Below are 26,193 nucleotides of genomic sequence, written 5' to 3' on the forward strand. Positions count from 1 at the left end.
GTCTATAACATATTAACCAGTCTATAACATATTAACCAGTCTATAACATATTAACCAGTCTACAACATATTAACCAGTCTACAACATATTAACCAGTCTACAACATATTAACCAGTCTACAACTTATTAACCAGTCTATAACATAGTAACCAGTCTATAACATATTAACCAGTCTACAACATATTAACCAGTCTACAACATATTAACCAGTCTACAACATATTAACCAGTCTACAACATATTAACCAGTCTACAACATATTAACCAGTCTACAACATATTAACCAGTCTATAACATATTAACCAGTCTACAACATATTAACCAGTCTATAACATATTAACCAGTCTATAACATATTAACCAGTCTACAACATATTAACCAGTCTATAACATATTAACCAGTCTACAACATATTAACCAGTCTACAACATATTAACCAGTCTACAACATATTAACCAGTCTACAACATATTAACCAGTCTATAACATATTAACCAGTCTACAACATATTAACCAGTCTACAACATATTAACCAGTCTACAACATATTAACCAGTCTATAACATATTAACCAGTCTATAACATATTAACCAGTCTACAACATATTAACCAGTCTACAACATATTAACCAGTCTACAACATATTAACCAGTCTACAACATATTAACCAGTCTACAACATATTAACCAGTCTACAACATATTAACCAGTCTATAACATATTAACCAGTCTACAACATATTAACCAGTCTACAACATATTAACCAGTCTACAACATATTAACCAGTCTACAACATATTAACCAGTCTACAACATATTAACCAGTCTATAACATATTAACCCGTCTATAATCAGTCTATAACATATTAACCAGTCTACAACATATTAACCAGTCTATAACATATTAACCAGTCTACAACATATTAACCAGTCTACAACATATTAACCAGTCTACAACATATTAACCAGTCTATAACATATTAACCCGTCTATAATCAGTCTATAACATATTAACCAGTCTACAACATATTAACCAGTCTACAACATATTAACCAGTCTACAACATATTAACCCGTCTATAATCAGTCTATAACATATTAACCAGTCTATAACATATTAACCAGCCTAATTGAATGAGAACACACTGAATGTGACATATGAGGTCAACTTCATAGAGGTGGTTTTCATCGTGCCAACACACACACACACACACACACACACACGCACATGCACACGCACACACACAATTGTGGGTCAAAGTAGACTCTTAAGACTCTTGCCAGAAGGTAAGCTTCTCAGAATATATTCTAATGCATTAGGCTCTTTGCTCTCACACAAACACGAGAGCCAGCACAACACACTAATTAGCTGTCCGTCTGTCTCTCTACTTTTATTAATCAAATCAAATGTTATTTGTCACATACACATGGTTAGCAGATGGTAATGTGAGTGTAGCGAAATGCTTGTGCTTCTAGTTCCGACAATGCAGTAATAACCAACGAGTAATCTAACCTAACAATTCCACAGCAACTACCTTATAACTAACTACCTTACAACTACAAGTGTAAAGGGATAAAGAATATGTGCATAAAGATTTATGAATGAGTGATGGTACAGAACGGCATAGGTAAGATGCAGTAGATGGTATAGAGTACAGTATATACATATGAGATGAGTAATGTAGGGTATGTAAACATTATATTAATTGGCATTGTTTAAAGTGGCTAGTGATACATTTTTACATAAATTGTTCCATTATTAAAGTGGCTGGAGTTGAGTCAGTATGTTAGCAGCAGCCACTCAATGTAAGTGGAGCAGTTGCCGTACCAGGCGGTGATACGTGAAAAGTTTGTGAGTGCTTTTGGTGACAAGCCAAATTTCTTCAGCCTCCTGAGGTTGAAGAGGCGCTGCTGCGCCTTTTTCACCACGCTGTCTGTGTGGGTGGACCAATTCAGTTTGTCCGTGATGTGTACGCCGAGGAACTTAAAACCCTCTCCACTACTGTCCCGTCGATGTGGATAGGGGGGTGCTCACTCTGCGGTTTCCTGAAGTCCACGATCATCTCCTTTGTTTTGTTGACGTTGAGTGTGAGGTTATTTTCCTGACACCACACTCCGAGGGCCCTCACCTCCTCCCTGTAGGCCATCTCGTTGTTTTTGGTAATCAAACCTACCACTGTAGTGTCGTCTGCAAACTTGATGATTGAGTCGTGGGTGAACAGGGAGTACAGGAGAGGGCTCAGAACGCACCCTTGAGGGGCCCCAGTGTTGAGGGTCAGCGGGGTGGAGATGTTGTTACCTACCCTCACCACCTGGGGGCGGCCCGTCAGGAAGTCCAGTACCCAGTTGCACAGGGCGGGGTCGAGACCCAGGGTCTTGATGATGAGTTTGGATGGTACTTTGGTGTTAAATGCTGAGCTGTAGTCGACGAACAGCATTCTCACATAGGTATTCCTCTTGTCCAGGTGGGTTATGGCAGTGTGCAGTGTGGTTGCGATTGCGTCGTCTGTGGACCTATTGGGGCGGTAAGCAAATTGGAGTGTGTCTAGGGTGTCAGGTAGGGTGGAGGTGATATGGTCCTTGACTAGTCTCTCAAAGCACTTCATGATGACGAAAGTGAGTGCTACAGGGTGTTCTTCTTGTAATCCGTGATTGACTGTAGACCCTGCCACATACCTCTTGTGTCTGAGCCGTTGAATTGTGACTCTACTTTGTCTCTATACTGACGCTTAGCTTGTTTGATTGAATAGCTACACTGTTTGTATTTGGTGATGTTTCCGGTCACCTTGCCCTGGTTAAAAGCAGTGGTTCGCGCTTTCAGTTTCGCGCGAATGCTGCCATCAATCCACGGTTTCTGGTTTGGGAATGTTTTAATAGTTTCTGTGGGTACGACATCGCTCACCGAATCAGCGTATTCGTCAATGTTGTTGTTTGACACAGTGCGGAACATATCCCAATCCACGTGATCGAAGCAATCTTGAAGCGTGGAATCAGATTGGTCGGACCAGAGTTGAACAGACCTGAGGGAGGGAGCCTCCTGTTTTAGTCTCAGTCTATTTGCTGGGAGCAACAAAATGGAGTCGTGGTCAGCTTTTCCAAAAGGAGGGCGGGGGAGGGCCTTTAATGCGTCGCGGAAGTTAGAATAACAGAGATCCAGGGTTTTACCATCCCTGGTAGCACAATCAATATGCTGATAGAATTTAGAGTCTTGTTTTCAGATTAGCCTTGTTAAAATCCCAAGCTACAATGAATGCAGCCTCCGGATATGTGGTTTCCAGTTTACATAGAGTCAAATAAAGTTTGTTCAGGGCCGTCGATGTGTCTGCTTGGGGGGGGAATATTTGTGGCTGTGATTATAATCGAAGAGAATTCTCTTGGTAGATAATGCGGTCGACATTTGATTGTGAGTAATTCTAAGTCAGGTGAACAGAAGGACTTGAGTTCCTGTATGTTGTTATGATCACACCACGTCTCGTTAATCATAAGGCCCCTCTTCTTAACAATATATATATTATATATATGTCAATCATCAAAACAAACTGAGGAGGAATATTCTCAGCTCTGAGTCCTGCCACACACACACACACACACACACACACCTGTCTTTTTATATAAAACACTTCACTCAGAACCACAATCACTGCTGCCACGGTAACCAAAGGTTAGCTCTGACAGAGATTGATGCATAGCCAGAGGCTGAGTCATAAATACTCAAATAGGATATTTTCACCCACCCCCCCTTCCGTTGTGTGAGAGTGGAGTGTCTTTGAGTGATTTGTGGCGTTATTGAATAAAGCTCACATCAAACAAGCTGCTAATAGAATCCCGAAGGTCCTGAGAATGAATAACATCAGACAAAGGCTCATTCGAAAATGAAATATTTCTCCCATAACGGAACATCAAAATCACCTTCGGGCCATTTTCAAAAAAATATGTTTCATAATCATTTGAGAAACGACCTTGAACACAGACTCTCATTAACTTGTGGGAGGAAAGAGTTTTGTCTGAAGCTTTGTATCTACAGTAAAAGCCTGTGTTAACCAATCAAATGTATTTAAATATATATATATATATTTTTTTTACATCAGCATGAACTGTTTCAGGAGCTTTGAATCCTGTTTATATAGTCCAGTACCCCCAACACAGGTTTGTTGAAGCCCTGGCCAAACACACCTGATTCAACTGACCGAGGGCTTGATGATTGGTTGATGAGTTGAATCAGGTGTGCTGTTGGGGGTACTGGAGGACCTGGGTTAGGAACCACTGATGTAGCACAGCACTGTGGCTGTAAGAGTGAGGGTTTTAAAACGTGTGAAATGGTGTGTGAGCTTATTTAAAACACTGACGTCAGATTACATGAAAATGGTGCTCAAAAGAAAAAGTCAGGGTGGAATATGATGATAAATGAAGTGAATCAGAGAGAAAGATGATACATGAAGTGAATCAGAGAGAAAGATGATACATGAAGTGAATCAGAGAGTAAGATGATACATGAAGTGAATCAGAGAGTAAGAGAAAATAGAGAGGGGGTAAGATTGGCATAACACCAGTGAGGAGGGCAACTGGGGAAATGAAGAACCTAATTGAGCGTGACAGAGAAAAGGAGGGGGTGGCAGTCTGTGTGAGAGGCAGGATGGTGTGTGTGTGAGGAGGGGGTAACGTAAATGCCTCAGAGCCCCGTTGGATGAGACTATAATAATATGGATAATATTGTAGATTCAATAGGGGTACACCCAAAATGAAGGGTCTGTGTGTCTGTCTCTGTGTGTGTGTCTGTCTGTGAGGCCATATGTCTCTGTGCTGTTCATTATAACAGGACCCACAGCTGGATATGACAAACCTACGATGGATGAACATGTTGAGCTCATTTCTACAACTTCTGAAGAATGAGTGAGGGGTGAGACAGAGAGAGGAAGGACAGGAGAAGAACCACAGCTGTCATCACTTTCAGTATGGCAGATAATAAGGCCATGAAATTAGCATATGATTGCTTCCTTCTTTATTTCTCTAATCATAATTAGCTGGTCTGAGACTCATCATTTTCTCTCTCTCTCCCTCCGGTTCACGCGCTCTCTCTCTTTCACTCGCTCTCCCTTACCTCATCTGCATCGTTCACTTTACCACTCTCTTTCCAGCAGCCTTTCTCTCGTTTACCATAGCAATCACCCTTATTCAAGCCCACCCCTTCATCCCTCTCTCCTCTAAAGCCTCAATCTCTCCCCTACCATTCACCCCCTCTCTATCTCTCCCCTACCATTCACCCCCTCTCTATCTCTCCCCTACCATTCACCCCTCTCTATCTCTCCCCTACCATTCACCCCCTCTCTTCCCATCTCTCTCTCTATCTCTCCCCTACCATTCACCCCCTCTCTTCCCATCTCTCTCTCTCTCCCCTACCATTCACCCCCTCTCTTCTCATCTCTCTCTCTATCTCTCCCCTACCATTCACCCCCTCTTTTCCCATCTCTCTCTCTATCTCTCCTCAGATGATTATATAGTACAGTCATACAGCAGAAAGAGCCATTTGTAAAGGGCTGGTAATGATCTTCTTTCTCACACCTTGCTAGCTCATCTAATATTCATAGATCTAATACTGCTAGCTGGCCTGAAAGGCAGGCAGTGTTTTCCACTAGCGCCGGCTGTCGGCAAAACAGCCGATACAGACTAATTTTCAAGCCAGGTACTTTTTTCCACTTAAATTAACTAGGCTACTTTCCAATTCGCTACAAAAAAATAAATGATTTAAAAAAGTATACAGAGCCCTCTCCCGCTAGAATGTGGTTGCAAGTCTAATTTCTTTACATGGAGAAAGAGAGCATGAATTTGCAGGTCCAATATAATGTGAATGAATTTGCACATACCATATAATGAATGCATTATACCATATAATCCACTCCGCCAATTGTTTTCTGGCACATTCCTTGATTTTCTTTCACACGCAGGGTCTGACATTAACGATGGCCCAGGGTCCATGTGTCGGGCCAGTGCATTTTTACATTCCAGTTCAACATTTACCTGCCCGTCAATCTATTCACTGAGCTTATTATAAAAGGTGTTGAACTGACTGAATCAAGTCGATTTCATGTATCCTTCCCATTCATAAATCATACAAGTAGTTATATGTCCAGTGTAGAAGTCAACCGATTAATCAGAATGGCCGATTTCAAGTCTTCATAACAATCGGAAATCGGTATTTTTGGACTCCGATTTAGCCGATTTAAATGTATTTTTATTTTTATATATATATATTTTTTACAACTTTATTTAACGAGGCAAGTTAGTTAAGAACACATTCTTATTTTCAATGACGGCCTAATTCAGGGGCAGAACGACAGATTTTTTACCTTGTCAGCTCAGGGACTCAATCTTGCAACCTTACGGTTAATTAGTCCAACGCTCTAACCGCCTGCCTCATGAGGAGCCTGGCTGTTACGCGAATGCAGTAAGAAGCCAAGGTAAGTTGCTAGCTAGCATTAAACTTATCTTATAAAATACAATCAATCAATCATAATCACTAGTTAACTACACATGGTTGATGATATTACTAGTTTATCTAGCGTGTCCTGCGTTGCATATAATCGATGCGGTGCGCATTCGCGAAAAAGGACTGTCGTTGCTCCAACGTGTAACTAAACCTAAACATAAATGCCTTTCTTAAAATCAATACACAGAAGTATATATTTTTAAACCTGCATATTTAGCTAAAAGAAAGGTTAGAAGGCAATATTAACCAGGTGAAATTGTGTACTTCTCTTGCGTTCATTGCACACAGAGTCGGGGTAAATGCAACATTTTGGGCTGCCTGGATCGTTGCGAACTAATTTGCCAGAATTTTACGTAATTATGACATAACATTGAAGGTTGTGCAATGTAACAGCTATATTTAGACTTCGGGATGCCATCCGAACGGTTCCGTATTTCACTGAAAGAATAAACGTTTTGTTTTCGAAATGATAGTTTCCGGATTCAACCATATTAATGACCTAAGGCTCATATTTCTGCGTGTTATTACGTTACAATTAAGTCTATGATTTGATAGAGCAGTCTGACTGAGCGATGGTAGGCACCAGCAGGCTCATAAGCATTCATTCAAACAGCACTTTCGTGCGTTTTGCCAGCAGCTCCTCGCAATGCTTCAAGCACTGCGCTGTTTATGACTTCAAGCCTATCAACTCCCGAGATTAGGCTGGTGTAACCGATGTGAAATGGCTAGCTAGTTAGTGGGGTGCGCGCTAATAGCGTTTCAAACGTCACTCACTCTGAGACTTGGAGTAGTTGTTCCCCTTGCTCTGCATGGGTAACGATGCTTCGAGGGTGGCTGTTGTCGATGTGTTCCTGGTTCGAGCCCAGGTAGCAGCGAGGAGAGGGATGCTATACTGTTACACTGGCAATACTAAAGTGCCTATAAGAACATCCAATAGTCAAAGGTATATGAAATACAAATGGTATAGAGAGAAATAGTCCTATAATTCCTATAATAGCTACAACCTAAAACTTCTTACCTGGGAATATTGAAGACTCATGTTAAAAGGAACCACCAGCTTTCATATGTTCTCATGTTATGGGCAAGGAACTTAAACGTTAGCTTTCTTACATGGCACATATTGCACTTTTACTTTCTTCTCCAACACTTTGTTTTTGCATTATTTAAACCAAATTGAACATGTTTCATTATTTATTTGAGGCCAAATTGATTTTATTGATGTATTATATTAAGTTAAAATAAGTGTTCATTCAGTATTGTTGTAATTGTCATTATTACAAATACATTTTTAAAAAACGGCCGATTAATTGGTATCGGCTTTTTTTTGGTCCTCTAATAATCGGTATCGGCGTTGAAAAATCATAATCGGTCGACCTCTAGTTTAGTGTATCGCATCGGGACAAGTAAACAAAAGATCTGGTTTCTATTTTCAATATGAAGTCCATCAGGACTTGCCAGACACGTTAAAGTGAGTGACTCGTCAGTAGCTTACCGAATTGCATTGGTAAGAGAGCTTTCATTTGGCTCCCTAATTTGCAAACTGTTAGATAAATTATGAAAACATTGGATGAAGATGGTGAATCCTCCTCACTGCAGGAACAATAGGTAGGCTAGTGGAGAGATTGTCTCACTGGTCCAAAATAGGATAAAAGAAAACAGATTGAATTGTTTTAAAAGCTAATCATACCTATATGGTATTTTCAAAGATATTGATATACAGTTCCAATCAAAAGTTTGGACGCACATACTCATTCCAGGGTTTTTCTTTATTTTTTACATTGTAGAATAATAGTGAAGACACCAAAACTATGAAATAACACCTTTGGAATCATGTAGTAACCAAAAAAAGTGTTAAATAAATCAAAATATATTTTATATTTGAGATTCTTCAAAGCAGCCTCCCTTTGCGTTGATGACAGCTTTGCACACTCTTGGCGTTCTCTCAACCAGTGTCATGAGGTAGTCACCTGGAATGCATTTCAATTAACAGGTGTGCGATAATTGAACGATAATTTGTGGAATTTTGTTTAAGCATATCAGTTGTATTGTGACAAGGTAGAGGTGGTATACAGAAGATAGCCCTATTTGGTAAAAGACCAAGTCGATATTATGTCAAGAACAGCTCAAATAAGCAAAGAGAAACAACAGTCCATCATTACTTTAAGACACGAAGGTCAGTCAATCCGGAAAATGTCTTCAAGTGCAGTTGCAAAAACCATCCAGCGCTATGATGAAACTCATGAGGACCGCCACAGGGAAGGAAGACCCAGAGTGACCTCTGCTGCAGACGATATGTTCATTAGAGTTAACAGCCTCAGAAATTGCAGCCCAAATAAATGCTTCACAGAGTTTAAGTAACAGACACATCTGAACATCAACTGTTCAGAGGAGACTGCGTGAATCAGGCCTTCATGGTCGAATTGCTGCAAAGAAACTAAGACTAAAGGACACTAATGAGAAGAAGAGACTTGCTTGGGCCAAAAAACAAAAGCAACGGACATTAGACCGGTGGAAAGTTCAAATTTGAGATTTTTGGTTCCAACCGCTGTGTCTTTGTGAGATGCAGAGTAGGTGAACGGATGATCTCTGCTCTCTGATCTCTCTGGTTCCCACTGTGGAGCATGGAGGAGGAGGTGTGATGGTGCTTTGCTGGTGACACTGTCAGTGATTTATTTTGGATGCAAGGCACACTTAACCAGCATTTGTTTTTCAACAGGACAATGACCCAACACACCAGGCTGTGTAAGGGCTATTTGACCAATAAGGAAAGTGATGGAGTGCTGTATCAGATGACCTGGCCTCCACAATCACCCGACCTCAACCCAATTGAGATGGTTTGGGATGAGTTGGACCACAGAGAATCTCAAATATAAAATATATTTTGATTTGTTTAACACTTTTTTGGTTACTATATGATTCCATATGTGTTATTTCATAGTTTTGATGTCTTCACTATTATTCTACGAGGTAGAAAATAGTAAAAATAAAGAAAAGCCCTTGAATGAGTAGATGTGTCCAAACGTTTGACTGGTACTATATATGCTACCTATATCAAAGTGTTGACAATGGAGTAATCAACTGCTGCTTTCTGTGTAGCAAAGCCCATGTTAAACACCGGCGTCATTCTTCTATCACATCTGTATTGCAGAAAGCTGAGAAAATGCCTCTTAAAAGGAAGCTTGAAGCCTGTGGATGTCAGCAGTTTTATACGATATTGTACAACAGCTGCTGTTGTACTATCCCCCCAGCCCAGGTGAGCCTGTCTGGCTACTCCACGTGCTTGGGGAAAACACTGAGGCAGGCCAATACTGAGTACATTCAGAGAGAAATACAGCCTATCTAGGGCTGTGACCATACCAGTATCCAATACTGAGTACATTCAGAGAGAGATACAGCCTATCTAGGGTTGTGACCATACCAGTATCCAATACTGAGTACATTCAGAGAGAGATACAGCCTATCTAGGGTTGTGACCATACCAGTATCCAATACTGAGTACATTCAGAGAGAGATACAGCCTATCTAGGGCTGTGACCATACCAGTATCCAATACTGAGTACATTCAGAGAGAGATACAGCCTATCTAGGGCTGTGACCATATCAGTATCTAAATATTTTTTCCATGGCAAAAATGAAAACACAAAGCAGACTAAATACTTTGGTCCTTTAAAAACCTGCTGTGTGTAACATATTGTGTGCTCTAGTTGATTCTGGATGACAACATAATGATGTTTGTTTTGTTCTGTGTTTTGTTTCCTTGCCATGATACTGAAGATGATCAAGATACTGGTATTGTCCCAGCCTACTATAGAATGTAGGAGTTGAGGGGCTAGGCCTCTCTCTGTGTCATATAGCAGTCTTAACATCAAACCTCATGAAGTGTTTCTCTCATATAATACCAAAAGAGACACTTTCTGTTCTCCATTCATGAGGATAGAGTGAGATAGAAGGAGAGTGTGAGTTCTTCATCCACACAGAAGGATGGAAGGAGAGGAGAGGTTTAGACTGGCAGCAGCAGGTCATGTCAGGACAGGGTGGCATCAGCTGAGATGACACCAGAACTGGCCCCTCTCAGATCTCACAGAAGGCAGAGTCTGTGACAGACAGACAAACTGACTGAGATAGATAACCTCTGGCAATGACCAAACACTGACAGACGCAGACAGAAAGAGACAGGAAAGGGAGACAGGGAGGGAGATAAATGGAGTGTGAGAAAGAGGTGGAGAGACAGAGAAAGAGAATTGTAGAACAGAGAGAGTGACAGAGGGAGAGACTGAAAGAGACAGATAGACAGAGAGAGAGAGAAAGATAGAGGGAATGGGAGCGATGGGTAGAGACAGAGGAGACTGAGTTAGGCTGGGTCGATAGAAAGGTGAGAGACGCCACAGTGAAGAGACGTGTGTCAAATCAAATCACATTTTATTGGTCACATTCATATATTTATCAGATGTTATTGGTCACATACATATATTTATCAGATGTTATTGCGGGTGTAGCGAAATGCTTGTGTTATCCGAGCTCCAATCACTCACAAGCCACATGTCAATGACCTTTTTGACTATCAGTTAAATATAGGCCTTTAGGTTTAATACCTTTCTGTTTACTGCAGTTACACAGGCAGCCCTACTACCAGCCAGTCAGACAGTCAGGTGAGTTCTGTCTGTGGTCTGCCGTGTACAGATAGGGAGGCTTGGGGTATAGGGTGGGCACTGGGCCGTATACTGGGTACATGATCGTTAAGTCTCTGGGTGTCCTGTCCTACCTGAGGCTGCGTGAGCGGGGGCGCATGGGCGAGTGTCGTTCATCCTCGTCTGTGATGCTCTCGGAGCTGAAGTGCTTGGTGAGGAAGTGCAGCTCGTCCGCCGTGGGCTGGAAGGGCAGCTGGTGCAGCTTCTCCTGGGATGAACAGGATGACTGTGAGAAGCAGAGAGGGAGGGATTACAAGGGCAGAAGAGCCGGGCACTAGTAGCGGCTAACTGCTAAAAGGCGGGATTACAGCAGCAGAAGAGCCAAGTAGCGGCTTACTGCTGGAGGGAGGGATTACAAAAACAATAGAGCCAAGTAGCTAGTAGGGGCTAACTGCTGAAGGGGGGGATTACAAGAGCAGAAGAGCCAAGTAGCTAGTAGGGGCTAACTGCTGGAGGGGGGGATTACAAGAGCAGAAGAGCCAAGTAGCTAGTAGGGGCTAACTGCTGGAGGGGGGGATTACAAGAGCAGAAGAGCCAAGTAGCTAGTAGGGGCTAACTGCTAAAAGGAGGGATTACAGCAGCAGAAGAGCCAAGTAGCGGCTTACTGCTGGAGGGAGGGATTACAAAAACAATAGAGCCAAGTAGCTAGTAGGGGCTAACTGCTGAAGGGGGGGATTACAAGAGCAGAAGAGCCAAGTAGCTAGTAGGGGCTAACTGCTGGAGGGGGGATTACAAGAGCAGAAGAGCCAAGTAGCTAGTAGGGGCTTACTGCTGGAGGCTGGGATTACAAAAACAATAGAGCCAAGTAGCTAGTAGGGGCTAACTGCTGGAGGGGGGGATTACAAGAGCAGAAGAGCCAAGTAGCTAGTAGGGGCTTACTGCTGGAGGGGGGATTACAAAAACAATAGAGCCAAGTAGCTAGTAGGGGCTAACTGCTGGAGGGGGGGATTACAAGAGCAGAAGAGCCAAGTAGCTAGTAGGGGCTTACTGCTGGAGGGGGGATTACAAAAACAATAGAGCCAAGTATCTAGTAGGGGCTTACTGCTGGAGGGAGGGATTACAAAAACAATAGAGCCAAGTAGCTAGTAGGGGCTTACTGCTGGAGGGAGGGATTACAAAAACAATAGAGCCAAGTAGCTAGTAGGGGCTTACTGCTGGAGGGAGGGATTACAAAAACAATAGAGCCAAGTAGCTAGTAGCGGCTTACTGCTGGAGGGGGGGATTACAAAAACAATAGAGCCAAGTAGCTAGAAGGGGCTTACTGCTGGAGGGGGGATTACAAAAACAATAGAGCCAAGTAGCTAGTAGGGGCTTACTGCTAGAGGGAGGGATTACAAAAACAATAGAGCCAAGTAGCTAGTAGGGGCTTACTGCTGGAGGGAGGGATTACAAAAACAATAGAGCCAAGTAGCTAGAAGGGGCTAACTGCTGGAGGGAGGGATTACAAAAACAATAGAACCAAGTAGCTAGAAGGGGCTTACTGCTAGAGGGAGGGATTACAAGAGCAGAAGAGCCAAGTAGCTAGTAGAGGCTTACTGCTGGAGGGAGGGATTACAAGAGCAGAAGAGCCAAGTAGCTAGTAGCGGCTAACTGCTGGAGGGGGGATTTCAAGAGCAGAAGAGCCAAGTAGCTAGTAACGGGTAACTACTAAAGGGAGGGATTACAGGAGTAGAAGAGCCGAGCAGCTAGTAGCGGCAAAATGCTGGAGAGAGGGATTACAGGAGCAGGAGAGTCAAGTAGCTACTAGTGGCTAAATGCTGGAAGGAGGATTACAGGAGCAGAAGAGCCAAGTAACTAGTAGTAGCTAACTGCTAAGGGAGGGATTACAGGAGCAGAAGAGCTGAGTAGCTAGTAGCGGCTAACTGCTTGAGGGAGGGATTACAAGGGGAGAAGAGCCGGGTAGCTAGTAGCCCAGCGGCTAACTGCTACTGTGAATGTTAACTCCTGGCTAAGGTAGTGTCTTCTGCTCTCTACTGGGCCGTTGTGAATGAACAAACTTTGGAGAATTTTAAATGGGGATGATTGTCTGTTAAAAATTTAGACTGTACATTAGGGGTTACGGAGGTATTGTTGCTCCTTTGAGTAAGATAAAAAATATTCAGAGCTAATTTAACCTGAATCCATAATGAGGTTATATGAGCACAACAACTTCATCTCCTCTGAGCTGGTGAGTAAGCAGGAAGCCTTCAGGCTTTTCATCAACATGAGGAAGAGGCTGTATGTGCCAGACATCAGTCAGACTAACAATATGAGTAACGGTCAGACTAACGGTGAGACTAACAGTCAGACTAACGGTCAGACTAAGAGTCAGACTAACAGTCAGACTAACGGTGAGACTAACAGTCAGACTAACGGTAAGACTAACAGTCAGACTAACGGTGAGACTAACAGTCAGACTAATGGTGAGACTAACAGTCAGACTAACGGTGAGACTAACAGTCAGACTAACGGTGAGACTAACAGTCAGACTAACGGTGAGACTAACAGTCAGACTAACGGTGAGACTAACAGTCAGACTAACGGTGAGACTAACAGTCAGACTAACGGTGAGACTAACAGTCAGACTAACGGTGAGACTAACGGTGATACTAACAATCAGACTAACGGTGAGACTTACAGTCAGACTAGCAGTCAGAATAACAGTCAGACTAACAGCCAGACTAATGGTCAGATTAACGGTCAGATTAACAGTGAGACTAACAGTCAGACTAATGGTCAGATTAACGGTCAGATTAAAGGTGAGACTAACGGTGAGACTGGGCTGGGCTGCACCAGAGGGAAGAGATGTACTGTACTAGGAGGGGTGTGAGATTCTTCTGGGATACACACACACAAACTCACTGAGACGGTGGAGCTGGGTGTGTTAGTGCCATATCCAGAGGAGGGAAGAGAGGCCAGAGACCAGCGTCTGCCATCCGTCCTAAGAAAGAAAGAGAGAGAAACACAGAGAGGATGGCAGGGGTTAATGTCAGTTCCTGGGTTTACTATGAAAGGCTTGATGGAGCCATGGTACCCAGCTAGATGTCCGGGACAACTCACACTGAAAATTCCAATCAAATCTAAGTTTATTGGTTACGGACACAGATTTGCAAGTGTTATAGCAGGTGCAGTGAAATGCTTGTGTTACTAGCTCCAACAGTACAGTAGAATGTATTGTGTTACTAGCTCCAACAGTACAGTATAATGTATTGTGTTACTAGCTCCAACAGTACAGTAGGATGTATTGTGTTTCTAGCTCCAACAGTACAGTAGAATGTATTGTGTTACTAGCTCCAACAGTACAGTATAATGTCTTGTGTTACTAGCTCCAACAGTACAGTAGAATGTATTGTGTTACTAGCTCCAACAGTACAGTAGAATGTATTGTGTTACTAGCTCCAACAGTACAGTAGAATGTATTGTGTTACTAGCTCCAACAGTACAGTAGAATGTATTGTGTTACTAGCTCCAACAGTACAGTAGAATGTATTGTGTTACTAGCTCCAACAGTACAGTAGAATGTATTGTGTTACTAGCTCCAACAGTACAGTAGAATGTCTTGTGTTACTAGCTCCAACAGTACAGTAGAATGTCTTGTGTTACTAGCTCCAACAGTACAGTAGAATGTCTTGTGTTACTAGCTCCAACAGTACAGTAGAATGTATTGTGTTACTAGCTCCAACAGTATAGTATAATGTATTGTGTTACTAGCTCCAACAGTACAGTAGAATGTCTTGTGTTACTAGCTCCAACAGTACAGTAGAATGTCTTGTGTTACTAGCTCCAACAGTACAGTATAATGTATTGTGTTACTAGCTCCAACAGTATAGTATAATGTATTGTGTTACTAGCTCCAACAGTATAGTATAATGTATTGTGTTACTAGCTCCAACAGTACAGTAGAATGTCTTGTGTTACTAGCTCCAACAGTACAGTAGAATGTCTTGTGTTACTAGCTCCAACAGTACAGTATAATGTATTGTGTTACTAGCTCCAACAGTACAGTAGAATGTATTGTGTTACTAGCTCCAACAGTACAGTATAATGTATTGTGTTACTAGCTCCAACAGTACAGTATAATGTATTGTGTTACTAGCTCCAACAGTACAGTATAATGTATGTGTTACTAGCTCCAACAGTACAGTATAATGTATTGTGTTACTAGCTCCAACATTACAGTATAATGTATTGTGTTACTAGCTCCAACAGTACAGTAGAATGTATTGTGTTACTAGCTCCAACAGTACAGTATAATGTATTGTGTTACTAGCTCCAACAGTACAGTAGAATGTATTGTGTTACTAGCTCCAACAGTATAGTAGAATGTATTGTGTTACTACCTCCAACAGTACAGTAGAATGTATTGTGTTACTAGCTCCAACAGTACAGTCGAATGTATTGTGTTACTAGCTCCAACAGTACAGTAGAATGTATTGTGTTACTAGCTCCAACAGTACAGTAGAATGTCTTGTGTTACTAGCTCCAACAGTACAGTAGAATGTCTTGTGTTACTAGCTCCAACAGTACAGTAGAATGTCTTGTGTTACTAGCTCCAACAGTACAGTATAATGTATTGTGTTACTAGCTCCAAAAGTACAGTATAATGTATTGTGTTACTAGCTCCAACAGTACAGTAAAATGTCTTGTGTTACTAGCTCCAACAGTACAGTAGAATGTCTTGTGTTACTAGCTCCAACAGTACAGTAGAATGTCTTGTGTTACTAGCTCCAACAGTACAGTAGAATGTATTGTGTTACTAGCTCCAACAGTATAGTATAATGTATTGTGTTACTAGCTCCAACAGTACAGTAGAATAACTTGTGTTACTAGCTCCAACAGTACAGTAGAATGTCTTGTGTTACTAGCTCCAACAGTACAGTATAATGTATTGTGTTACTAGCTCCAACAGTATAGTATAATGTATTGTGTTACTAGCTCCAACAGTATAGTATAATGTATTGTGTTACTAGCTCCAACAGTACAGTAGAATGTCTTGTGTTACTAGCTCCAACAGTACAGTAGAATGTCTTGTGTTACTAGCTCCAACAGTACAGTATAATGTATTGTGTTACTAGCTCCAACAGTACAGTAGAATGTATTGTGTTACTAGCTCCAACAGTACAGTATAATGTATTGTGTTACTAGCTCCAACAGTACAGTATAATGTATTGTGTTACTAGCTCCAACAGTACAGTATAATGTATGTGTTACTAGCTCCAACAGTACAGTATAATGTATTGTGTTACTAGCTCCAACAGTACAGTATAATGTATTGTGTTACTAGCTCCAACAGTACAGTAGAATGTATTGTGTTACTAGCTCCAACAGTACAGTATAATGTATTGTGTTACTAGCTCCAACAGTACAGTAGAATGTATTGTGTTACTAGCTCCAACAGTATAGTAGAATGTATTGTGTTACTACCTCCAACAGTACAGTAGAATGTATTGTGTTACTAGCTCCAACAGTACAGTCGAATGTATTGTGTTACTAGCTCCAACAGTACAGTAGAATGTATTGTGTTACTAGCTCCAACAGTACAGTATAATGTATTGTGTTACTAGCTCCAACAGTACAGTAGAATGTCTTGTGTTACTAGCTCCAACAGTACAGTAGAATGTCTTGTGTTACTAGCTCCAACAGTACAGTATAATGTCTTGTGTTACTAGCTCCAACAGTACAGTAGAATGTCTTGTGTTACTAGCTCCAACAGTACAGTAGAATGTCTTGTGTTACTAGCTCCAACAGTACAGTAGAATGTCTTGTGTTACTAGCTCCAACAGTACAGTATAATGTATTGTGTTACTAGCTCCAAAAGTACAGTATAATGTATTGTGTTACTAGCTCCAACAGTACAGTAAAATGTATTGTGTTACTAGCTCCAACAGTACAGTAGAATGTATTGTGTTACTAGCTCCAACAGTACAGTAGAATGTCTTGTGTTACTAGCTCCAACAGTACAGTAGAATGTACTGTGTTACTAGCTCCAACAGTACAGTAGAATGTATTGTGTTACTAGCTCCAACAGTACAGTATAATGTCTTGTGTTACTAGCTCCAACAGTACAGTAGAATGTCTTGTGTTACTAGCTCCAACAGTACAGTATAATGTATTGTGTTACTAGCTCCAACAGTATAGTATAATGTATTGTGTTACTAGCTCCAACAGTACAGTATAATGTATTGTGTTACAAGCTCCAACAGTACAGTATAATGTATTGTGTTACTAGCTCCAACAGTACAGTAGAATGTATTGTGTTACTAGCTCCAACAGTACAGTCGAATGTATTGTGTTACTAGCTCCAACAGTACAGTATAATGTATTGTGTTTCTAGCTCCAACAGTACAGTAGAATGTATTGTGTTACTAGCTCCAACAGTACAGTAGAATGTATTGTGTTACTAGCTCCAACAGTACAGTAGAATGTATTGTGTTACTAGCTCCAACAGTACAGTAGAATGTCTTGTGTTACTAGCTCCAACAGTACAGTAGAATGTATTGTGTTACTAGCTCCAACAGTACAGTAGAATGTATTGTGTTACTAGCTCCAACAGTACAGTAGGATGTATTGTGTTACTAGCTCCAACAGTACAGTATAATGTATTGTGTTACTAACTCCAACAGTACAGTAAAATGTATTGTGTTACTAGCTCCAACAGTACAGTAGAATGTATTGTGTTACTAGCTCCAACAGTACAGTAGAATGTATTGTGTTACTAGCTCCAACAGTATAGTACAATGTATTGTGTTACTAGCTCCAACAGTACAGTAGAATGTACTGTGTTACTAGCTCCAACAGTACAGTAGAATGTATTGTGTTACTAGCTCCAACAGTACAGTATAATGTCTTGTGTTACTAGCTCCAACAGTACAGTATAATGTCTTGTGTTACTAGCTCCAACAGTACAGTAGAATGTCTTGTGTTACTAGCTCCAACAGTACAGTAGAATGTCTTGTGTTACTAGCTCCAACAGTACAGTAGAATGTCTTGTGTTACTAGCTCCAACAGTACAGTATAATGTATTGTGTTACTAGCTCCAACAGTACAGTAGAATGTATTGTGTTACTAGCTCCAACAGTACAGTATAATGTATTGTGTTACTAGCTCCAACAGTACAGTATAATGTATTGTGTTACTAGCTCCAACAGTACAGTATAATGTATGTGTTACTAGCTCCAACAGTACAGTATAATGTATTGTGTTACTAGCTCCAACAGTACAGTATAATGTATTGTGTTACTAGCTCCAACAGTACAGTAGAATGTATTGTGTTACTAGCTCCAACAGTACAGTATAATGTATTGTGTTACTAGCTCCAACAGTACAGTAGAATGTATTGTGTTACTAGCTCCAACAGTATAGTAGAATGTATTGTGTTACTACCTCCAACAGTACAGTAGAATGTATTGTGTTACTAGCTCCAACAGTACAGTCGAATGTATTGTGTTACTAGCTCCAACAGTACAGTAGAATGTATTGTGTTACTAGCTCCAACAGTACAGTATAATGTATTGTGTTACTAGCTCCAACAGTACAGTAGAATGTCTTGTGTTACTAGCTCCAACAGTACAGTAGAATGTCTTGTGTTACTAGCTCCAACAGTACAGTAGAATGTCTTGTGTTACTAGCTCCAACAGTACAGTAGAATGTCTTGTGTTACTAGCTCCAACAGTACAGTAGAATGTCTTGTGTTACTAGCTCCAACAGTACAGTAGAATGTCTTGTGTTACTAGCTCCAACAGTACAGTATAATGTATTGTGTTACTAGCTCCAAAAGTACAGTATAATGTATTGTGTTACTAGCTCCAACAGTACAGTAAAATGTATTGTGTTACTAGCTCCAACAGTACAGTAGAATGTATTGTGTTACTAGCTCCAACAGTACAGTAGAATGTCTTGTGTTACTAGCTCCAACAGTACAGTAGAATGTACTGTGTTACTAGCTCCAACAGTACAGTAGAATGTATTGTGTTACTAGCTCCAACAGTATAGTATAATGTCTTGTGTTACTAGCTCCAACAGTACAGTAGAATGTCTTGTGTTACTAGCTCCAACAGTACAGTATAATGTATTGTGTTACTAGCTCCAACAGTATAGTATAATGTATTGTGTTACTAGCTCCAACAGTACAGTATAATGTATTGTGTTACAAGCTCCAACAGTACAGTATAATGTATTGTGTTACTAGCTCCAACAGTACAGTAGAATGTATTGTGTTACTAGCTCCAACAGTACAGTCGAATGTATTGTGTTACTAGCTCCAACAGTACAGTAGAATGTATTGTGTTTCTAGCTCCAACAGTACAGTAGAATGTATTGTGTTACTAGCTCCAACAGTACAGTAGAATGTATTGTGTTACTAGCTCCAACAGTACAGTAGAATGTATTGTGTTACTAGCTCCAACAGTACAGTAGAATGTCTTGTGTTACTAGCTCCAACAGTACAGTAGAATGTATTGTGTTACTAGCTCCAACAGTACAGTAGAATGTATTGTGTTACTAGCTCCAACAGTACAGTAGGATGTATTGTGTTACTAGCTCCAACAGTACAGTATAATGTATTGTGTTACTAGCTCCAACAGTACAGTATAATGTATTGTGTTACTAACTCCAACAGTACAGTAAAATGTATTGTGTTACTAGCTCCAACAGTACAGTAGAATGTATTGTGTTACTAGCTCCAACAGTACAGTAGAATGTATTGTGTTACTAGCTCCAACAGTATAGTACAATGTATTGTGTTACTAGCTCCAACAGTACAGTAGAATGTACTGTGTTACTAGCTCCAACAGTACAGTAGAATGTATTGTGTTACTAGCTCCAACAGTACAGTATAATGTCTTGTGTTACTAGCTCCAACAGTACAGTATAATGTCTTGTGTTACTAGCTCCAACAGTACAGTAGAATGTCTTGTGTTACTAGCTCCAACAGTACAGTATAATGTATTGTGTTACTAGCTCCAACAGTACAGTATAATGTATTGTGTTACTAGCTCCAACAGTACAGTAGAATGTATTGTGTTACTAGCTCCAACAGTACAGTAGAATGTACTGTGTTACTAGCTCCAACAGTACAGTAGAATGTATTGTGTTACTAGCTCCAACAGTACAGTATAATGTCTTGTGTTACTAGCTCCAACAGTACAGTATAATGTCTTGTGTTACTAGCTCCAACAGTACAGTAGAATGTCTTGTGTTACTAGCTCCAACAGTACAGTATAATGTATTGTGTTACTAGCTCCAACAGTACAGTAGAATGTATTGTGTTACTAGCTCCAACAGTACAGTAGAATGTCTTGTGTTACTAGCTCCAACAGTACAGTAGAATGTACTGTGTTACTAGCTCCAACAGTACAGTAGAATGTATTGTGTTACTAGCTCCAACAGTACAGTATAATGTCTTGTGTTACTAGCTCCAACAGTACAGTAGAATGTATTGTGTTACTAGCTCCAACAGTACAGTAGAATGTATTGTGTTTCTAGCTCCAACAGTACAGTAGAATGTCTTGTGTTACTAGCTCCAACAGTACAGTAGAATGTCTTGTGTTACTAGCTCCAACAGTACAGTAGAATGTATTGTGTTACTAGCTCCAACAGTACAGTAGAATGTATTGTGTTACTAGCTCCAACAGTACAGTAGGATGTATTGTGTTACTAGCTCCAACAGTACAGTAGAATGTCTTGTGTTACTAGCTCCAACAGTACAGTATAATGTATTGTGTTACTAGCTCCAACAGTACAGTAGAATGTATTGTGTTACTAGCTCCAACAGTACAGTAGAATGTCTTGTGTTACTAGCTCCAACAGTACAGTAGGATGTATTGTGTTACTAGCTCCAACAGTACAGTAGAATGTCTTGTGTTACTAGCTCCAACAGTACAGTATAATGTATTGTGTTACTAGCTCCAACAGTACAGTAGGATGTATTGTGTTACTAGCTCCAACAGTAGAATGTCTTGTGTTACTAACTCCAACAGTACAGAATGTCTTGTGTTACTAGCTCCAACAGTACAGTAGGATGTATTGTGTTACTAGCTCCAACAGTACAGTATAATGCATTGTGTTACTAGCTCCAACAGTACAGTAGAATGTATTGTGTTACTAGCTCCAACAGTACAGTAGGATGTATTGTGTTACTAGCTCCAACAGTACAGTAGGATGTATTGTGTTACTAGCTCCAACAGTACAGTAGGATGTATTGTGTTACTAGCTCCAACAGTACAGTATAATGTATTGTGTTACTAGCTCCAACAGTACAGTAGGATGTATTGTGTTACTAGCTCCAACAGTACAGTAGAATGTCTTGTGTTACTAGCTCCAACAGTACAGTATAATGTATTGTGTTACTAGCTCCAACAGTACAGTAGGATGTATTGTGTTACTAGCTCCAACAGTAGAATGTCTTGTGTTACTAACTCCAACAGTACAGAATGTCTTGTGTTACTAGCTCCAACAGTACAGTAGGATGTATTGTGTTACTAGCTCCAACAGTACAGTATAATGCATTGTGTTACTAGCTCCAACAGTACAGTAGAATGTATTGTGTTACTAGCTCCAACAGTACAGTAGGATGTATTGTGTTACTAGCTCCAACAGTACAGTAGGATGTATTGTGTTACTAGCTCCAACAGTACAGTAGGATGTATTGTGTTACTAGCTCCAACAGTACAGTATAATGTATTGTGTTACTAGCTCCAACAGTACAGTATAATGTATTGTGTTACTAGCTCCAACAGTACAGTAGAATGTATTGTGTTACTAGCTCCAACAGTACAGTAGGATGTATTGTATTACTAGCTCCAACAGTACAGTAGAATGTCTTGTGTTACTAGCTCCAACAGTACAGTAGAATGTATTGTGTTACTAGCTCCAACAGTACAGTATAATGTATTGTGTTACTAGCTCCAACAGTACAGTATAATGTATTGTGTTACTAGCTCCAACAGTGCAGTATAATGTATTGTGTTACTAGCTCCAACAGTACAGTAGAATGTATTGTGTTACTAGCTCCAACAGTGCAGTATAATGTATTGTGTTACTAGCTCCAACAGTACAGTATAATGTATTGTGTTACTAGCTCCAACAGTACAGTAGAATGTATTGTGTTACTAGCTCCAACAGTGCAGTATAATGTATTGTGTTACTAGCTCCAACAGTATAGTATAATGTATTGTGTTACTAGCTCCAACAGTGCAGTAGAATGTATTGTGTTACTAGCTCCAACAGTACAGTATAATGTATTGTGTTACTAGCTCCAACAGTACAGTATAATGTATTGTGTTACTAGCTCCAACAGTATAGTAGAATGTATTGTGTTACTAGCTCCAACAGTACAGTATAATGTATTGTGTTACTAGCTCCAACAGTACAGTAGAATCTCTTGCAAATACAGTAGAAATACACACAAAAAATGATCACGGCAAGAAATCAGGAAATAACAACCCACAGTAGATACATTACAGTGAGCATGTGTCAGAATCCACAATATAAATACGTGGTGTGTTGAGACAGTATATCATTTGGACAGAAAATGGTATGTTCAGTAGTAGGTAAATTAGGATGAGCTATGTGGAGAATACAATTTATACAAAGTCTGCAAACACATGCAAGCAAACACACACGGACACAAGCCAGCAACACACACACAAACACAGCCAAGACCACAACATGGAGATGAATATGAGATGAAATGAAGCTGTTTTGCATCACAGTCCTAGTTATAGGGTAGTTTCATGCAAGCTTGGGATGACCATACTTCTTTAGGGACTCTAGGGCATCACAAATCCATGGATACGTTTACTGTAAAAACAGCAGCACAAAAGGACTGCTCTGCTCAACAAGACGTGGAGCCTTTTCAGGGCCGGTATCCACAAAGCATCTCAGAGGAGTGCTGCTCTAGGATCAGTTTAGCCTTTTAGATCATAATGAATACGATTATATGGATAGATCCTAGAACATCACTGCTACTAGAACTTCTCTGGGGCCCTGGTGTGTCCATGCTGGGCAGAGGACATAGGATAAGGTGATGGTGAAAGGTCAAAGGTTACCTGTCAGCCCTGTGCCCGTGACTGTGTGGGAGAGAGGATAGTGTGTTAGCTCTACAAACCCACTGGTTTTGTGATGAGCATGTCAGATATCCTGATTTATCACACTTCACCATTGTGTGGCACTGTTGCATCAGGTTAATTTTCCTGTCTCCCTGTCCTACCTGATTTACTGATTCAGAGCAGAAGTGTTATCTATCTCCCATACAGAAGACATGTTATTTCATTTTACTAGCACATGGCATATCGGTCTTCTTGTCTAGAAGGACTGATGAAACTTACTTATTAGAATCCTTTTCATGTGGAGTTGTGCTTAACTCCTCTCAGGCTCGCTATATCTAGTTCTGTAATTACACCTCCTATTCAAAGCCTGTGAATGATAAGAGGATATTAAACTAGGCTTCAACCCTTCAGATGATCTGGGTTTGATTAGCCAGCCTGTCAATTATCACAGAGCTGCTGTGAGTATTAGCCATGGGAGGAGTTGAAGGAAAAAGCTTAACTGGGCTTGGGGGAAACTGTCTCTTCTGTGGGGTGCAGGTGACTGTCAATCAGCATTATGGCTCAAATGACAGAACAAGGTAATAATCCCTTCTGCCTAGCAAACCACTGTATATACAGAGATAAGACGATCAGAAACATTAAGTCATGTGATCCCAGTGAGTTGACCCCTTGACCCCAGGCTCACCTGCGAGCTGGAACGAAGGAGAAGTGTGCTGCCGTGCTGGGGGAGAAGTTTCTGGGGCTGTCCAGGGGGCTGCTCCCTGGGAGAAGTAAGATAGAATGACAATGATTAAATACAAGAAGAAGCGAAAGGCTCAGCTCTAGACCTAGTTATTTAGGTGTAAAGGCCATAAAGTCCCCTTACATAGTCATATCACTGAAGTGTGTAACAAGGTCGTGAACCTACACAATCGATTACCCAAGATAATATTTATTTCCTGCTAAGAACCACGTCAAGGAGAACCTAGCAGGACACATGGACAACAGAAATAACCCAACAACACAATCACACAGGTTACAGAAAAACACCCAACCTTTATTAGCATGTGTAAAGGGACTGGAATCTATTGTTCTGACATCCCTGTGTGTGTATCGCATAGTACGTACATCCCCCACCTCCTTCACCCAACGGTAAATACATCACGCCTCCCCCTCCTCTGTCTTCCTACTTTCCGACAGGATAATAGGAGTCTTTTAGAGATAACAAAGCTCTTGATGCAGTGTTTTAATTTAGCCAGGGACAGGCCCGAGGAGATGATGTGAGGGGGAGGACCCGGATGAGACGGAGACGAGGGTGCTTAATGACTGGGCTGCTAATCGTCTGGCTGCTTCTTCACAGCAACAACAGCAGCAGTAGAATCAGAGAGAGAGATGAGATGAATGAGAGAAATAAGAGCATTTAAAGCCCATTACAGAGAGGAAAGAGATGGAGACAAACAAGCTACTCTTCCAGTAGCCACAGAACGCGACATGTCATTAGTGTCTTTAATAATACTGCAGAAGGGACAGAGAAACAAAATGATGGAGAAAGAATAGGAAGATAGAGAGAGGAGGAACATGAAAGAAAGAAAAAGAGAGCAGGGATGAGGTTGAATAAACGCTCTGGGGTTCGGGTCTATATAGAACCCTCTGTCTGCCTGTTAGCCTACACTGTGCATCACAACCTGCTCAACATAGAGGAAACCTGGGGTGTGAGTCACAACCTGCTCAACATAGAGGAAACCTGGGGTGTGAGTCACAACCTGCTCAACATAGAGGAAACCTGGGGTGTGAGTCACAACCTGCTCAACATAGAGGAAACCTGGGGTGTGAGTCACAACCTGCTCAACATAGAGGAAACCTGGGGTGTGAGTCACAACCTGCTCAACATAGAGGAAACCTGGGGTGTGAGTCACAACCTGCTCAACATAGAGGAAACCTGGGGTGTGAGTCACAACCTGCTCAACATAGAGGAAACCTGGGGTGTGAGTCACAACCTGCTCAACATAGAGGAAACCTGGGGTGTGAGTCACAACCTGCTCAACATAGAGGAAACCTGGGGTGTGAGTCACAACCTGCTCAACATGGAAAAGCCCGAATCTGCTCCATATACTGTAAATCACCCCAATAAATCTGAAAAGTGGTCAGGGGGAAATGGAGGTGGGGGTGAAACATGGTGTGCTTCCTGCTCTCACCATTCACCAGGTGGGGAAGCATGACGGACGGACGGACGGACGGGGGGCTGGAGATCACCTCCCTCCCGCATCAATTATGTATTTTCTGAGAAAGCGTAGGCAGTACAAAACCTTTAAATATTAATACAAACATTTATTCCTTGTCTATCTGTTAGAGTAGGAAACGCTTGACTCTTTGTGTGTGTATGAGTGTGTGTGTATCTGTCATGTAACTGGTAGTGCGTAACATTGAGTAGCAGTGCGTTGAGGCTGGGCCCTGGGCCTGTCAGTGAAAGCTGTGTTTAAATGGGCTTGGGGGCCTCTGAGGGGCTATTAGGAGGCATGAGAGAATGAGCTGCATAGGTACAAACAGTATCGTAGATTCAGGCAGGGGGCTGGATAGATAGACAGATACACACACACACCTCACTGAGAAGATGAACCATTATTCAAATGGAGCCGTGTCTGCAGACACATACAGTGATACACACAGACAGGGGATCCACCTCGCTCTACAGCATGGTGGAGAGACACTGTAGTCTACTGCAGGGGAACAACCCCATACTGTCTGTGAAGGCTGAAAGCGATTCAGAGGCATATACAGTATGCAATTTGCACTGGAGAGCCCATGGTGTGTAACATGAGAATTATATGAGATGACAGTAAAAACCTCCTCTGTGTTTTCCTCATGGGAGAAACACTCTCCTCATTCTACACCCCTGAAGTCTTTTATCTATTGGGTTGCTGCTCATTAAAGAAGAGATGCATGCAGACAAACTGCTAGCTCCCTCAGTGACAGTGTCTTATTTTACCACCCACATAAACAAATACAGAGACATAGAAACACACA

The 26,193-nt window shown here is 41.2% G+C and overlaps 1 protein-coding gene across 12 annotated transcripts in view; it reads right to left on the reverse strand.

Moving 5' to 3' along the window:
* Nucleotides 1-26,193, reverse strand: part of mast2 (microtubule associated serine/threonine kinase 2) — a 314,266-nt gene that overhangs the window by 36,790 nt on the left and 251,283 nt on the right. For 8 of the 12 annotated variants that reach the window (XR_005051887.1, XM_036978699.1, XM_036978698.1 and 5 more), the window contains 4 exons: nucleotides 23,876-23,951; nucleotides 23,191-23,211; nucleotides 14,006-14,084; nucleotides 11,239-11,390 (listed from right to left, as the gene is read on the reverse strand). Coding sequence is in view for 11 of the 12 variants with exons in the window: in XM_036978699.1 (XP_036834594.1) it covers nucleotides 11,239-11,390; nucleotides 14,006-14,084; nucleotides 23,191-23,211; nucleotides 23,876-23,951 (328 nt within the window). In the remaining variant the exon portion in view is untranslated. The remainder of the gene's footprint in view (nucleotides 1-11,238; nucleotides 11,391-14,005; nucleotides 14,085-23,190; nucleotides 23,212-23,875; nucleotides 23,952-26,193) is intronic. The other 4 variants (XM_036978708.1, XM_036978701.1, XM_036978700.1 and 1 more) reach the window with 3 other exon arrangements.

Source organism: Oncorhynchus mykiss, chromosome 5 (genome assembly GCF_013265735.2).
Source record: "Oncorhynchus mykiss isolate Arlee chromosome 5, USDA_OmykA_1.1, whole genome shotgun sequence".
In the NCBI taxonomy this organism is placed as follows: Eukaryota; Metazoa; Chordata; class Actinopteri; order Salmoniformes; family Salmonidae; genus Oncorhynchus; species Oncorhynchus mykiss.